This window comes from Polyodon spathula, chromosome 22 (genome assembly GCF_017654505.1).
Source record: "Polyodon spathula isolate WHYD16114869_AA chromosome 22, ASM1765450v1, whole genome shotgun sequence".
In the NCBI taxonomy this organism is placed as follows: domain Eukaryota; kingdom Metazoa; phylum Chordata; class Actinopteri; order Acipenseriformes; family Polyodontidae; genus Polyodon; species Polyodon spathula.
In genome coordinates this window covers 27,149,888-27,163,993 of record NC_054555.1, presented here as the reverse complement: position 1 = coordinate 27,163,993, position 14,106 = coordinate 27,149,888, and the positions used below count along the sequence as shown (strand labels likewise).

General features: G+C 40.4%; 2 protein-coding genes across 2 annotated transcripts; one reads left to right on the top strand and one right to left on the bottom strand.

Annotated features, from left to right (window-relative positions):
- Positions 1–823: 823 nt before the first annotated feature.
- LOC121296908 (putative claudin-24) lies at positions 824–4,602 on the bottom strand. Its single transcript, XM_041222815.1, has one exon. It carries the CDS (start codon positions 3,579–3,581, stop codon positions 2,931–2,933), a length of 651 nt encoding a protein of 216 aa, XP_041078749.1. The 5' UTR covers positions 3,582–4,602; the 3' UTR covers positions 824–2,930.
- Positions 4,603–6,079: 1,477 nt separating this feature from the next.
- LOC121297555 (leucine-zipper-like transcriptional regulator 1) lies at positions 6,080–14,099 on the top strand (the record flags this gene model as incomplete). Its single annotated transcript, XM_041223914.1, has 18 exons — positions 6,080–6,540; positions 7,031–7,093; positions 7,186–7,242; positions 7,661–7,740; positions 8,090–8,198; positions 8,328–8,411; positions 8,561–8,618; positions 8,716–8,855; positions 9,306–9,507; positions 9,952–9,996; positions 10,793–10,903; positions 11,499–11,591; positions 11,721–11,816; positions 12,041–12,230; positions 12,712–12,881; positions 13,347–13,503; positions 13,589–13,715; positions 13,943–14,099. Coding segments are annotated over exons 1-18 (2,109 nt in total), but the record flags the coding sequence as incomplete, so codon positions are not given.
- Positions 14,100–14,106: the final 7 nt, after the last annotated feature.

The following is a 14,106-nucleotide window of genomic DNA, read 5'->3' as shown; positions in this document are numbered from 1 at the left end:
CACAGCTTTACACTACTAACACCCCTTTTTGACAGTTTTGAGAAAATATGCCTTAAGTTTATAGATTTATTACCCATGTATATATACCTTCATACAAGTTTACCATAGTAAAAGCATAGCTAAGTGCAATAAAGCATGATAAAGCATAGGTAAGCATGGTAAAGAAAAGCAAGCTTTGGTAAAGCATATTAATAAACATGGCAAACCAGGGTAAACTATGATAAATGGGAAAACTGCAAAAATACTTGGGTAAACTTTTATAATTCTCAATTTGTTAAAGTCTGTTGATCACCTTTAGCGATACCATCCATAACTATTACATATTCAATAAGTGCTGAATAAAGACACACTAATGCTTTGAGTATTTCTCTCTCATCTTTGGTGGTCGATTAGTGTATTCTTCATTATAGATTTAGGGATCGAAATATTTTGGACCATCAAACGTGCAATACTAATTAGGCCACTATATGTGGATTCAATGTTTTTTTTTTTGTTTGTTTGTTTTATAATGCAATTTAAATCATAGATAAAATTAAAACATTCACATTGTAATAATTTTTTTTTTTTTTTTTTTTATGTAGAGGAGAACGTTTAAATCAGAATGAGGTTGAAGAAATTGTACCAGACCACTGCCAGCTAACTGCACCCTCTGGAGCTGAATTCATTTAAACTAATACAGTAGAGCTTAGTCCCAATAAACTGTTACTCCTGCAGGCACCTCGTTTGAATATGATTATGTTTTTAATACAGTTGCTTTCTTGAATAAATCACAGGCATCAATCAAACATATATGATATCCACACGAAGAAAAATAAAACACATCAATGAATCAGTTCCTTTATTTAACCAGGTGAGATGCCACTGATAACAAGTTCTCCATTCCAGTGATGACCTGGGCATGAAGTGTCACCAAGGCTGCAGTAGGATCAAGACAACATACAAAATGAAACCAGCACACGTAACGTAAAACATTACTACATGTCTGCTCTTAACATGTTGGAATGTAAAATGTAGTGATCAATTCCATTTTACATTCCAACATGTTATATTGTGTTTTGTTTTTGTGAAACAGATTGATAGTTTTCAATAGGAAGAACACACAACTTTGTCTTGTGGTTCAGTGTGCCAGTTCACTAGCTGAAGAGACATGAGCAGAGACAGTGGCCTATAGCTAGTTTCCAAGAATCCCAAGTCTCGAAGCAGCTAATATTCCAGCAAGGTCAAGTCTAAACATTTCCCTAAAACCTCTTGTGCTGATCCTATTGCAGTATGACATTATGCAGGGTGTTGGAATTTGGAGCCAGAGTTTTCAGTTCTCACTACAAGAGTCTCTAACTCATTTACTCACTGATCTCTCTCACTGAATCTATCTCACTGAATTTGTAGATTTCATTGAATGGAAGATACATAGACTGTTTTTAGGCACACAATTTAGCCCAACCCGGAAAGAAAAAGGCCACATTACAAACAGCAATAACAGCAAATCTATCTGGAGTTTCAGAATTCTGAATCCAAAAGTTTCAGTCCAAAAAAAAAAAAAAAAAAAAAAGAAGTAATTAAGAGTTACAGTTTGGCTTGCCTTCACCTGGTTTGGCAGATCAGAAGAGATTAAGAGGGCCCCGGGGTCCACAGCCGTTAGAAGAAACTAAAAGCATTGGAAATCTTGGAGATTATTGCCAAAAAATAGAGCCAAAAAAGACTCTGCTGAGGACCAAATCCATTTTGAAAGCCCCTGGGGCTCCACAAACCCTACTAAAGTATTACTATTCCACTTAGTAAAGCAACAAGACATTAACAATACAGCATTTAACCATTCCCAAGATGCAGCAGTGACTGTGACTAATGCAACCTAGATGGCCATCCTGTCTTAAAAAAAAAAAAAAAAAACATTGTATATAATTTACAGTATACCCCACTTAGCTGCATGTCGCTTAATGGAATAATTTCTTTACCTGAATAATGTGCTCATGCAGAATTCATATCCACTAGTGTTAATTACTACAGTGAATATCAGATAAATGAATATTCAGCAAACTTCTGCAAAGCTACAAAGCAGAACAACTTACTCCCCTCAACTGAAAAAAAAAGTTTCCATGCTAAGTCTATGAAAGCTTGAAGATACTGTGGTACCTAAATGGTTAATATGCTACTTTGGAATAAATGGCTTCTTAGTGCTTTATTGTAATAACACAAAAAGTACAATATGCTCCTGTCTTTAAATGAAACTGGATAGGGCCAGGAGGATTTCACGTTACCAGTCAGAAGAGATTTCTAGGAAAGGTAATTTGATCACGTAGAAAAAGCAGTTAGTGAATTAGGATTATAAACTACAGCTGAAAGACATCTAAATATTAGATACTGTGAGCTAAATTAATAAAGCACTGGCATACCATGGTCCTAATGCTTTAAAAAAAAAAAAGGGTCATTGTTTTTAACCCTGCTTGCAACATGCGTGTGCAACGTATTTTCTGATCTGCGCAATGTTTTATTTATAATAATGAAAGTTGTCTGCTTTTTTTTAGCTTCACTTGAGATGCGTATAATTATTCTATGGAAAAAATAAAATTCAGATGTGAGGAAACTGACAATCAGAAAATGATGCAGGTGAATCATTCCAACACACAATCACAAATGATTTTATGCATGTGAAGAAGGCATTGTGAAAATATCAGAAATTCACAACTTTGAATATAAAATTTTTAAAGAAAACATTGCACTGTGCCTTCTGCTTGAATGACATTTTAATTAAAATAAACTCCATAAAAATCTGCAAACAAGTTTAATTACCTAAAATAAAATAGCGGATGCAACAAAGGTGATCAATTGAAAGTTGCAAATTATAAGCAGTTGCAATACTTTTTTCACATTCCCATTGTATTTTTGTGAGTTTAGCAACCTACTGTAATCTTTTTAACCAGGAATCGTCATGACTATAACACCACTGTCTTTAAATACTGCAGCTCTTTCTGCTTTTCAGTGTTTAAGTAGTAGATTCTCGGGTGCCTGTCCTTCATCATGCACACGGATACAAAAAGAAAGGATCCGCCAAGCAAGAGAAATAAACCAGCAAACCACCCTGAGAACATGGCCTCCCCAAACTCCCATCTCGGGACAATATCAGGCAGGTTATCGTCCCAGAACTCGGAGACTATTGCGTATGCCACCATGGAGACAGGGAATAGGGTTGTAATCCCAGAAACCACCGAGAGCACCCCTCCAAGAATCAGCAGCTTCTTCTTCATCTCCTCCTTGCCGTCTCCCAGTTTGACACAGTCCATTCCGAACATGGTCACGATCAGGCTGAGGAGTCCCATCATGATGGAGATGAACATCATCACCCGGGAGACCACGATGTCCGCAGGCAGAGCTAGGAAGGAGTCATAGGCTTTGCACTGAAGACCCACTTCATCTTGAAACACGCACGTATGCCACAGCCCCTGATACCAGTTCTCCATTTCATTGAGATCTGTGTTGAGGGTCTTCCACATGGGCAGAAAGGTGGTTACAAAAGATATCACGAAGCCGACCAAAGACACAAAAAACGCCCCGAACTGCACACTTTTCGAAGTGATTAGCACCATCTTCAATCAGGTCCGTTGCGTTCCTTTCCAGGGACTAGCTCTCTGCTGCTCAGCCTGATAGTGTTCCTATAATCTCAGCACCTAATATATGCACCTATTAAATTCCTTGTAATCCCTAAGCTCTTGTATTACAACAGACATACTGTTTTGTAAAAGCGATACATATCATTACTGGGAACAATGGACTCTGTTTTAAATGAAACCAGATATGTCCAGAAGGACTTAAAATGCCGTGCATGCAGAAGGAGTTTCAACGACAAGAAACATGATCAAGTTAAGAGAAAGGGGGAAAAATTTCGGGTAGAAAGTTGGTGCCCGAATAAAGGTATGCAGCTTGTTCTTAGAAAGACTTGAAGAAAATGCAAAGGACAGTGTTTGTTCCAAAGTTCAAGATAACTGATAATAACAAAAATAAGTTTTGGGTTACTTGTCTTTGCAAAAAAAGTGCCCAGGAGACACCAAACTTCTCGAATAACAGACATGTGAGTAGCATTAAGAACAAAAAAGGTACCGGCATTAACAAAGACATTTTCGTGGGTAAAGGTGCATGGGTAATTCCAGCAAAACAATATGAGTATAACAAAAGCAGGTGTGAGGGGTTCCTTTCAGCTGAATCCAATGTTTCGTAAAGATCCACACAAGCATAAAACAAAATATTAGGGTCCCAGAGTGGCTCACCTTAATAGGTAAGGTAAGTTTTCTGCTAGCTTTGCAAATTGGCAAAGGAGTGTAAGCCAAGACCTAGTGAAGCAAAGTCAGCAGCATGGACAGTGACATCACCCTCAAACACAACACCTTCTGGTCACACTTACAAAGACTGGTACATAAATACGGGGTCTCATTTTGAAATAGGAATTTCTCTACACTTCACTAGCAGTACCTAAAAGTTGTGGGAGATGCATTTGATAGGGCGCACCTCTTAAATACAGCAGCGGGGTTCCAAAAAATATAGTTACACATCAGCATGCGTTGTTACAACTGTTTAAATAACGCACCTGTAATATTTCTTTTCATTGTTAACAACCTGACAACTTTTAACACGTCTAACTTTAAAGTTTGTTTCAAAGCTCTTTTCAAAATGTCCGCTCTAGTGCACTGGGGTTTGAGGTGTGTCCTCTAAACAGCTGCAGGAAGAGCGATTCAAATAAAAAAACAATCAAAATAAAATAAGAAATATAAATAGTGCTCTAGCTTTTCTGTTCCGTACCACATCAGAGTTCTTTATTGCGGTGTTACCTGTTTGACAATGTGGGCAATAGAGAGAGAGAGATCAGTGCACTAGAGCAGCTATTTTGAACAGAGATTTGAAACAGACTTCAAAGTGTAAAAAGCTGTCAGCATGTTAATAATGCAAATACAAATTACATGTAAATTATTAAAACAGTTATAGCCAAACTATAGGTTGCTAAAAAAAAATTCTAGACCATGCTACTTGCTCTTTAAGGTGGTACATTTCAAAAGCAGTTTGTCAGGCAAAAACAAAACAAAAACAAAGACAAGAATCATACATAATCCATCTTAAACAGGAATGAAATGAAAGAATTGGGCAATAACAAGTTTTACTAGTTACATAATGTAACATGTAACATAATACTAGCCTTTTGTCATTCAATGAAATCAATTCAGTCAATTTCATTTTATAAGGCTCATGGTGAATGGTCATTCATTTTTGTTTCAATTGTGGGAGCATTTAGCACAACCCTATCTTAAAGCCGATCTAAATAGGCTGAATGACATGAAAGAAGCTACTTATTTGTGTGCAATAATCTTCAGAAATTAATTGTCAAGCCATTGGACTGGCTAATTTCTTTCAGTAATCTCATTTCAAATGTAAAAGGCATGTTTTTCTGCCCCCACCCCCATTATATCAGCTACAGAGCCCAGAGCTGTAGGTCCTCACTCACTGCACCGTTACTACGTGTTTATTTGGCAGACGCCTTTATCCAAGTCGACTTACAGGTGTGTTACACATGCCAATACAAGATTGCATTGCAAAAACGATATTTAAATACAGTCAGTGGACATACTACTAAAAATCCCTTATTTACCGGCAGTATCAATAATTTTGTAAGGTCGGCGTTGACAGGTAGTGAAAAGTGAATGGTACGCCGTTTCCTGTTGTACAGTATAGTGTATATAAAAATTAATTTAAAATCTCACACAGAGAAAACACACATCGATTTCTTCAAACACCCAAATACTTCTTTCCTCGTACTCACAGGGACGTGCTACTAGCCTGGTTACTATTATCTGCTCGAGAAAGTCTGCCTGGTTTATAAGGCTGCTTGATTGTCCTCATTTGCATTTTTACCTAACTTTCTGTTTAAATTAAGCACTGAGTACCAGGCTTTTGTTATTTTTTTTAGCTTCTGCACGTAGCTCCCAATATACAATGCGCTTGACAGCCGCTAGCGTCTCTGGGAGTTGTGGTTCTTTTCTCTTCTCTCTTTTCTAAGTTTCAACAAGCCGCTGCGGTTATTAAACTACAGCACCCTGCATCCTTTACCGAGAGGCGTGGCAGCGAGCAGTAATGGCTGTGTTGTGCTTGAATGCTGGTCTTCGTTTGTTGTTTTATACGGATTTCTATGTAGCAATGTAACTGAGATATCGCTGCACGTACTAACACTCCCGTTTTCACTCAGGGGAAGAACAGAGCTGTATTTTGCTTTAGACAATCATCCCGCCCCGAGAAGAGGAAGCGACGCAAGAGCAGCCCGTTCTAACAATAATAAACACAAATATATTCTTTCAGGGGAGGGCTGCGTTGTGATCTATTATACAGGTATTGAATGTCATGGTTTCCAGGAGCAATGTCTTGTAAATCCAAGGTAGCCCCGAGTGTTGAGTTTGACCATAGCTGCTCTGACAGTGTTGAGTATCTGACCCTAAACTTTGAGCCTTTTGAGACCGCCCATCGCTGGAGGAGACTGCCGCCCTGTGATGAGTTTGTTGGGGCCAGGTGAGCAATACAGTGCGGTGTTTAAAAGCTCCGGAGATTGTTGAGCGCAAGTGTGTTGCACGGTGTGGGCAGGGCAGCTGTGTACTGTGCAATGGGTAGTGCGTATATTTGTATTGCTATAATTAAAATACACGAGCAAGTTATTTAACTAATAATAAAAATAAACTGGTATCATAGTGAATCAACACATGTGACTGTCATAGACACGAAGGCAGAGTGGACAGCTTAATTTATTATTATTATTATTATTATTACAGTGGTAAAAGAAACAGTAGGAACCAGAGATGGAAATGTGTAGTATACAGGTTCAAAGTATTTTGCCTGAAGATTAAATGACAATATTGACAGAATTATTGATAGAAACTTCCACACCGCCTTCCAGATTAAGTGTCATTGACAGGATAAACCTGTGCTCTCTCTCTTTCTCTCTCTCTCTCTCTCAATCGAGTGACACATTTGTGCCTGACCACTCTAGTCTTCCCTTTTGCAGGCGCAGTAAGCACACAGTTGTGGCATACAGGGATGCGATCTATGTATTTGGAGGAGACAATGGGTGGGTAATTTTAAAGGATACTGGCTGAATTTTTAAGTCCTAGCAGAGGAATACATGAACCCAAGTAACATGTGCTTGCCTCCTCTCCACAGGAAGAACATGCTGAATGACTTGTTACGGTTTGATGTAAAGGACTGCTCATGGTGCAGGTGTAGTATTATAGTTTCTCTTTGACTTGACAGCTGTCCCGTACCTCTGGAAAAACAATGTGTCAATTCTGCATGGATGGAAATCACACAGACACCCCAGGGTGTCGTATGGGAATTCCCTGAGCGTGCTGTGGTTCGCATCTGCAGTGTCTAATTGAGTGGAAGACAGGGATGGAAATAAGACTCCTATTGCTTAGCAGTTTCACTTGTTCCTGGTTTTAATACAGACTTGATTAGCAGTGTCTAGGTAACCAGCTGATGTCTGTCTTATTAAACTCATAGTAAAACCAGGAATGGATCAAACTGCTATTCAGTGGGAGTTGTTTCTAACCCTTTAATACCTATCGGTATAGATTTGTAATGCACGTTTTAATTGCTGTTGTTTTATGGCTTTGGCTTTTTCTTTGATTTTATCCAGGGCTTTTACTACTGGGACGCCTCCTGCACCTAGATACCACCACTCTGCCGTGGTCTATGGAAGCAGCATGTTTGTTTTTGGTAAGAGTGGCTCTGTCTGTACCAGACATTCTTCTATCAGTCCATATGGTAGAAATGTGTACTTTACATTACAGTATTTACCCACCGGGTGGCACTGTGTAGTGTTGGTTCTGCAATAGATCCTATTAAAAGCAATAGAAAAAAGGTAGATCTATAAATAATTTTCATTTCCACTTTCTGAACATCATCAGTAAAATCACAGTCCACTGATTGACTGGAACTGCCTGCTCCGCTCCAACATAAAATACCCATAGTCAAAGCAGTTGTACAATTATTTTATTTTGGTTTCCCATAAGGATCAGTCCTGTTATGACACATGATTTGATGCAATTTTATCTGTCATTTGTAGGTGGCTACACTGGGGACATCTATTCAAACTCCAACCTGAAAAATAAAAACGATCTGTTTGAGTACAAGTTTGCCACTGGCCAGTGGACCGAGTGGAAGGTGGAGGGAAGGTATTGGGATTGTATTGTTTAGTTGTTCTTGTTTTCAGCCACTTTAGACACAAGAAAAGAAGCGTTTCTGTAGTTCACCTTAACCTTAAAGAGAATAATAAAGTAATACAATGTTCACTCTTTTATAAGGTTACCTGTGGCCAGATCAGCACACGGAGCAACAGTGTACAGTGACAAGCTCTGGATTTTTGCTGGATACGATGGCAATGCAAGGTAAAGCGGTCTGCCATGCTGGAGAAGAATATGGTTATGCATCAGGTTGCATGCTCGGATTCCTTTCATGGCGTCTGGAACAGCCGTTGGGGCTCGTGCTTAGGCATTTGTACTGGCATTTTCGTGACACCTCTTTGTATTCCTTCCAGGTTAAGTGACATGTGGACCATCAGCCTTCAGGACAGAGAACAAGCATGCTGGGAAGAGGTGTGTCTCTTTTTGTTCTGTTGAGGTTGTGCAAACATATTCATTCCGGTTCTGTACAGAGCTGTCATGCTGATGTAGTTTGTCTGTGTTTTTTCAGATTGAACAGAGCGGTGAGATCCCTCCGTCATGCTGCAACTTTCCTGTGGCGGTGTGCCGGGACAAGATGTTTGTTTTCTCTGGTCAGAGTGGAGCAAAGATTACCAATAATCTCTTCCAGTTTGAATTCAAGGAAAAAATGTAAGTGTAGCGCTCCATCATACTGAGTCTTGGGGAGCAGTAATGTGCTTTACCAGGGGAAATGTCCTCTGGGTCTTGCTGTTCATAAAATAAAGACTGTGTGTTATAATTCCTGTGGGATTAATTCACCCTCTGAATCCCCCAGCTGTTTATTTACACAAAACATTGCTTCTTCCACTTAGGTTGGGAAAAAAAGTGGAGCAAACATTCAACTTAAGCAAAACCTTAATAAATCTGACCTTTATTTTTTAAACAATTTAAATTGTGGACTAATCCTAATAAAGTTGCCAGGACAGGTCTCTGTTATAAGGGGAATATTGTAGCAGTCCCTCCCCCCATAGCAAGTCAGTTGTGCTGTTCTGTCACTTTTCAGAAGTAAAAAGGATGTTGTTAATTCTGCCTTGCTAGACGGGCTCCGTGTTTAAGGATTGCTTTTGTTCGTCTGTGCAGATGGACTCGCATTCCCACCGAGCACCTGCTGCGGGGCTCTCCTCCCCCGCCCCAGCGGCGCTATGGGCACACCATGGTGGCATTCGAGAGGCACCTGTACGTGTTCGGGGGCGCTGCCGATAACACCCTGCCCAACGAGCTGCACTGCTACGATGTGGACTCCCAGACCTGGGAGGTCATCCAGCCCAGCCCGGACAGCGAGGTACGAGGGGAGCGATCAAGGGGCCGTCAGGATCGCAGTGCGTCTTAACATTTGAGTTTCGTGATCCACGGGATTTGTGTCAATGATCGCTGAGCAAAAGCACTAATGGCTGTTTGTGATCTGCCAGGCGCGTTGTGTGTGTTCATTTTTTTTTTTTTTTTTTTTTAGATCTATGTTTTTATGATTAGATTTACTTTTGGCAAGATCATGTGTTCGGTTATATTTCATCAAACCTTAATAAACCCAAACGGCCAGTCAGTATAATCTCTTGTAAGATAGCACGTGTGATTTTAATAGTTCGTTTTGTAGCATGCAAGTCTTTTATTTTTTTTGTATCTGTTTTTAAAACCGGGCACTTTTTGTTGGTTGGTTTCAATGCGATAATAACTTTATTTCATTGTGTTTGTATTTGTGTTTTATGAATTGCTGATTTCCTCCTTCCAGGACCCCCTTGGAAACGAGATGACTTCATCTCAAGGGTTCATCCTGGTAAAAAATAATTTTAATAATTACACGCAATGAGAATTAACATCTTTCTGTTCTGATCTTCGAATGACCGTTTAGCAGTTTCCAAAAGTTTTTTTTGTTCCCTTGTTGGTAGTGCCTGTGCCCGTCACTTTTATTGCTGGTTTAGGAAGTCTCTTTATGAAGCCATCACATGCAATGATTGTCTCGTTATCCCTCTTATTTCCTGTGTAATAGGAAAAGCACCCATTATCTAAGCACCACCGGGTTCTCTCCCATTGTTTCTATTGCCCCTCATTAGCGATGTGCTCAGGCGCTGAAGACAGATGTATTTGCTTTGGCATCAGCTCCGCAGAGAGCATGGTTTGTCCAAAGAACAGCATGTATTTAAGAAGGGTCATGGGTAACAGTCGTAATTAATGTGGTACTGGGGGGGGGGCTACAGAAGTGCAGATGAAACAGACAATGTTGAGAATTGAGCTGCTGTTAATAATATTGATTTTTGCAACATTTTTTTTTTTTTCTCCAATAGAAAGAATTAAAACTCTTGGCCTTTAACCATTAAATAAGTTAACTGGATAGATTTGTTTCTTGCTGCTGTCCGTAACAGTTAAAAACAGTTCTGCATTCTGCTAAAGTGCAATTATTTTTCATACTGTAAAACAGCGCGCTGTTGCAAGTTCAGTCCTTGCTCATCGTTGATGGAATCGGCTGTCCTACTGACAGTAAATCACTTCTCAGTGTAAAGATCCTTGCAGAATCCAGTAGACGTGTTCTGAGTTGTGTGAATTTCCAGTTAACCTGGTTGTGTTTTTCCTAGATGCCCAGTGGGAGGCTCTTCCATGCAGCAGCAGTGATCGCTGATGCCATGTATATTTTTGGAGGGACGGTAGACAATAATGTGCGGAGCGGAGAGATGTACAGATTCCAGGTTAGCAGCCCGACACTATAAAATATATAGCAGATACTGCACAGTGTAGAACACACACACACATTTGTGTTTTATAAATATATGCACTGCCTGCCTAGCATGCTTTTAAATAAAGGCAGGACAAAAAAAACCTATCTGAATGTGACAGATTCACTACAACTGGGTAACGTTGAAAAAATACCTTCTTAAAACCCTGGGTTGCAAAGTCATCAAATTAACAGTTTTTTTTTTCAAGCTGTAGGCATCCATTACAGCATTACTGTATTTTTGTTGTGTTAAGTTCTTCAAGCAATCCATTTAGTATGTGTCAAAGTATGTAACATATTCCTAACAAGCAATTGAATAGTTTAAATCCGTTCTAATGTAGAAATTCTCCTCGACACTGACACCTTGTGGCTGAAAAATATTAAACAGCAGACAACTCATATTTAAACCAATCAGTGCTGTGGCTCCAGAGTGGCAGAATTCAGTAACTTTAAAGTTCATGTGTAATCTGCAGATAGACACTCTTGTGCTCAGGCCAAACTAACACATAAACAGACCTGCCCTGTAGTAATGTCATTATATAGTTACTTTCTTTTGTTATCTGTTTTAGTTTTCCTGTTACCCGAAATGCACCTTGCACGAAGACTATGGCAAGCTATGGGAGAACAGACAATTCTGTGATCTGGAGTTTATTCTAGGCGAGGTAAGGCAGAACAAGGCTTCAGTGCGGTACGTTTGTCAGCTGCCCTTCTTACCCCTCTGCATCCCCTGCTTGTACTACATCTCTTTTCCAATGCGTCTCCTGACGAGTGTCTCTGTCTCATGAGGGCAGAAGGAGGAGCGAGTGAAGGGCCACATCGCGATCGTGACGGCCCGAAGCCTCTGGCTGAGGAAGAAGATCACACAGGCGCGAGAGAGACTGCGGCAGGTCAGTGTGCAGCCCCTCACACTCCACGCTGGACATGCCTGTCAGAGGTCCAAACACCGTGATCGGCTAACACTTCTTCAAAGAAAATATTGAGGCTGCTACAGACAACCCAAGTTGTAACTGGCCAATATATAAATTCTGTGTCAAGCCATAGAACATTAGAGCAGAAAAGTCGAGCACAGCAAGACATTGTTTTAGTTTTTTTAAATCCCTGCCCCTTGCAGAAGGTGAAGCAGGAGAGCGTGGTGGAGGAGGAGGTGGCGGTTGGGGCCCAGAAGGAGGTGTCCGGCGGCATTGTGAAGCACTCCAGCACACAGCCACTGCTGGAGGTCACCATCCGGGACGCTGAGGCACAGCCCTTCAAGGTCCTCATGCAGTTCCTGTACACCGACAAAATCAAATACCCACGCAAAGGTATTTCTGCAATTCTGTGTTCAGAATCGTATATTGCATGCAAAATGTGTCCATGGTGTACATTGCTTAGGCTGGGGCTGGATGAATTTAACAGACCTTTTGCTGTAAATTAACAAACTGCTTTATACTTTGAGAATAACAATGACCTTGAAAATAGAGTCCAGACTTTTCGGTGTTCCTCCATTAGACTCGGTCTGCAGGGTCCTATTGTCTTGTGTTCCTCTTGCTCTGTGATTTGCAGTAATGTCTTGTGTTCCTCTTGCTCTGTGATTTGCAGTAATGTCTTGTGTCCCTGTTGCTGTGATTTGCAGTAATGTCTTGTGTCCCTGTTGCTGTGATTTGCAGTAATGACTTGTGTTCCTCTTGCTCTGTGATTTGCAGTAATGACTTGTGTTCCTCTTGCTCTGTGATTTGCAGTAATGTCTTGTGCCCCTCTTGCTCTGTGATTTATTTATTTATTTATTTATTTATTTTAATTTAGGTCACGTGGAAGAAGTTCTATTGATCATGGATGTGTATAAACTGGCCCTGAGCTTCCAACTGGCCCGTCTGGAGCAGCTGTGTGTGCAGTACATCGAGGCCTCTGTGGACCTTCAGAACGTCCTCATCGTGTGTGAAAACGCTAACAAGTTACAGCTGGACCAGCTCAAGGTAAACTCGTATGTTTCCACACTTGGACCAGCAGGGTTTATAGTGGAAGACACACTGAAAATGCATATATATATATATATTAAATTATTTTTTATAGGGATGGAAATGAGTCCCCCGTTGCATAGCGGTTTGATCCATCCCTGGTTTTACGATGTTTAATGAGACACTCTTGAGCTGCTACCTATACACTGGCTAATCAACCTCATACAAACCTGGAATGCGGGAAACTGCTATGCAATAGGAGTCTTATTTCCATCCCCGTTTGAGACCTACCTGATGTAAGTAAAGCCACAGCGTTCAAACAAAGTATATGTGATATTCGTAAATCCTAAAAGAAATTGGTGTCCTTTTGCTCCAGTGACCCAATGTCACAACTGTGCCATTCCACCCTGTCTGTGAATAAAGAAAGCCATAACATCAAGTTTACTTGTGACCTAATTTTTTAATGTATTTTTGTCATTTCAGGAGCATTGCTTGAACTTCGTTGTAAAGGAGTCTCACTTTAACCAGGTGATAATGACCAAAGAGTTTGAGCATCTCTCTACCCCTCTGATAGTGGAGATCGTCCGGAGAAAACAGCAGCCTCCTCCCAGGCTGTATTCCGAGCAGCCTGTCGATATAGGTAGCTCCGCTCTGTCTCGCACCACTGTGTAATGGGATGACTGCAAGGGAGAGGTATTTGCTGATCAACTCTGTGTTTTTTGTAGGTACTTCACTGGTTCAGGACATGAAGGCATATCTGGAAGGAGCAGGGTTGGAATTCTGTGACATCACTCTGCTTTTAGATGGCCACCCCAGGCCTGCCCATAAAGCAATCTTGGCTGCCCGCTCTAGGTAGGTGCAACCTTAATAGGGGCTCAGGGTTACAGAGGATCGATTTGCATGTCATTAGAAACAGGAGCTGTGAGAAATGTGTCAGAGTCTGAAAGACACAAGACTCCCATTACATAAGTTTGATCCATCCCAAGGTTAATTTTACATTCATAATTCCATCAATTCTAATGTAACACTTAGTTAATACTGTTGTGGTTTGTTGTTTTTTTTTTTGTGTTTTTTTCCAGTTATTTCGAAGCAATGTTCCGCTCCTTTATGCCGGAAGACGGGCAGGTGAACATTTCTATCGGTGAGATGGTGCCAAGCAAACAGGCGTTTGAGTCCATGCTGCGGTATATTTATTATGGAGATGTTAACATGCCTCCTGAAGATTCACTGTATCCTTTATTGA

What these genes read in the sequence shown, in the direction of transcription:
- LOC121296908 (XM_041222815.1), bottom strand. Translation starts at nt 3,581, where the DNA reads ATGGTGCTAATCACTTCGAAAAGTGTGCAGTTCGGGGCGTTTTTTGTG.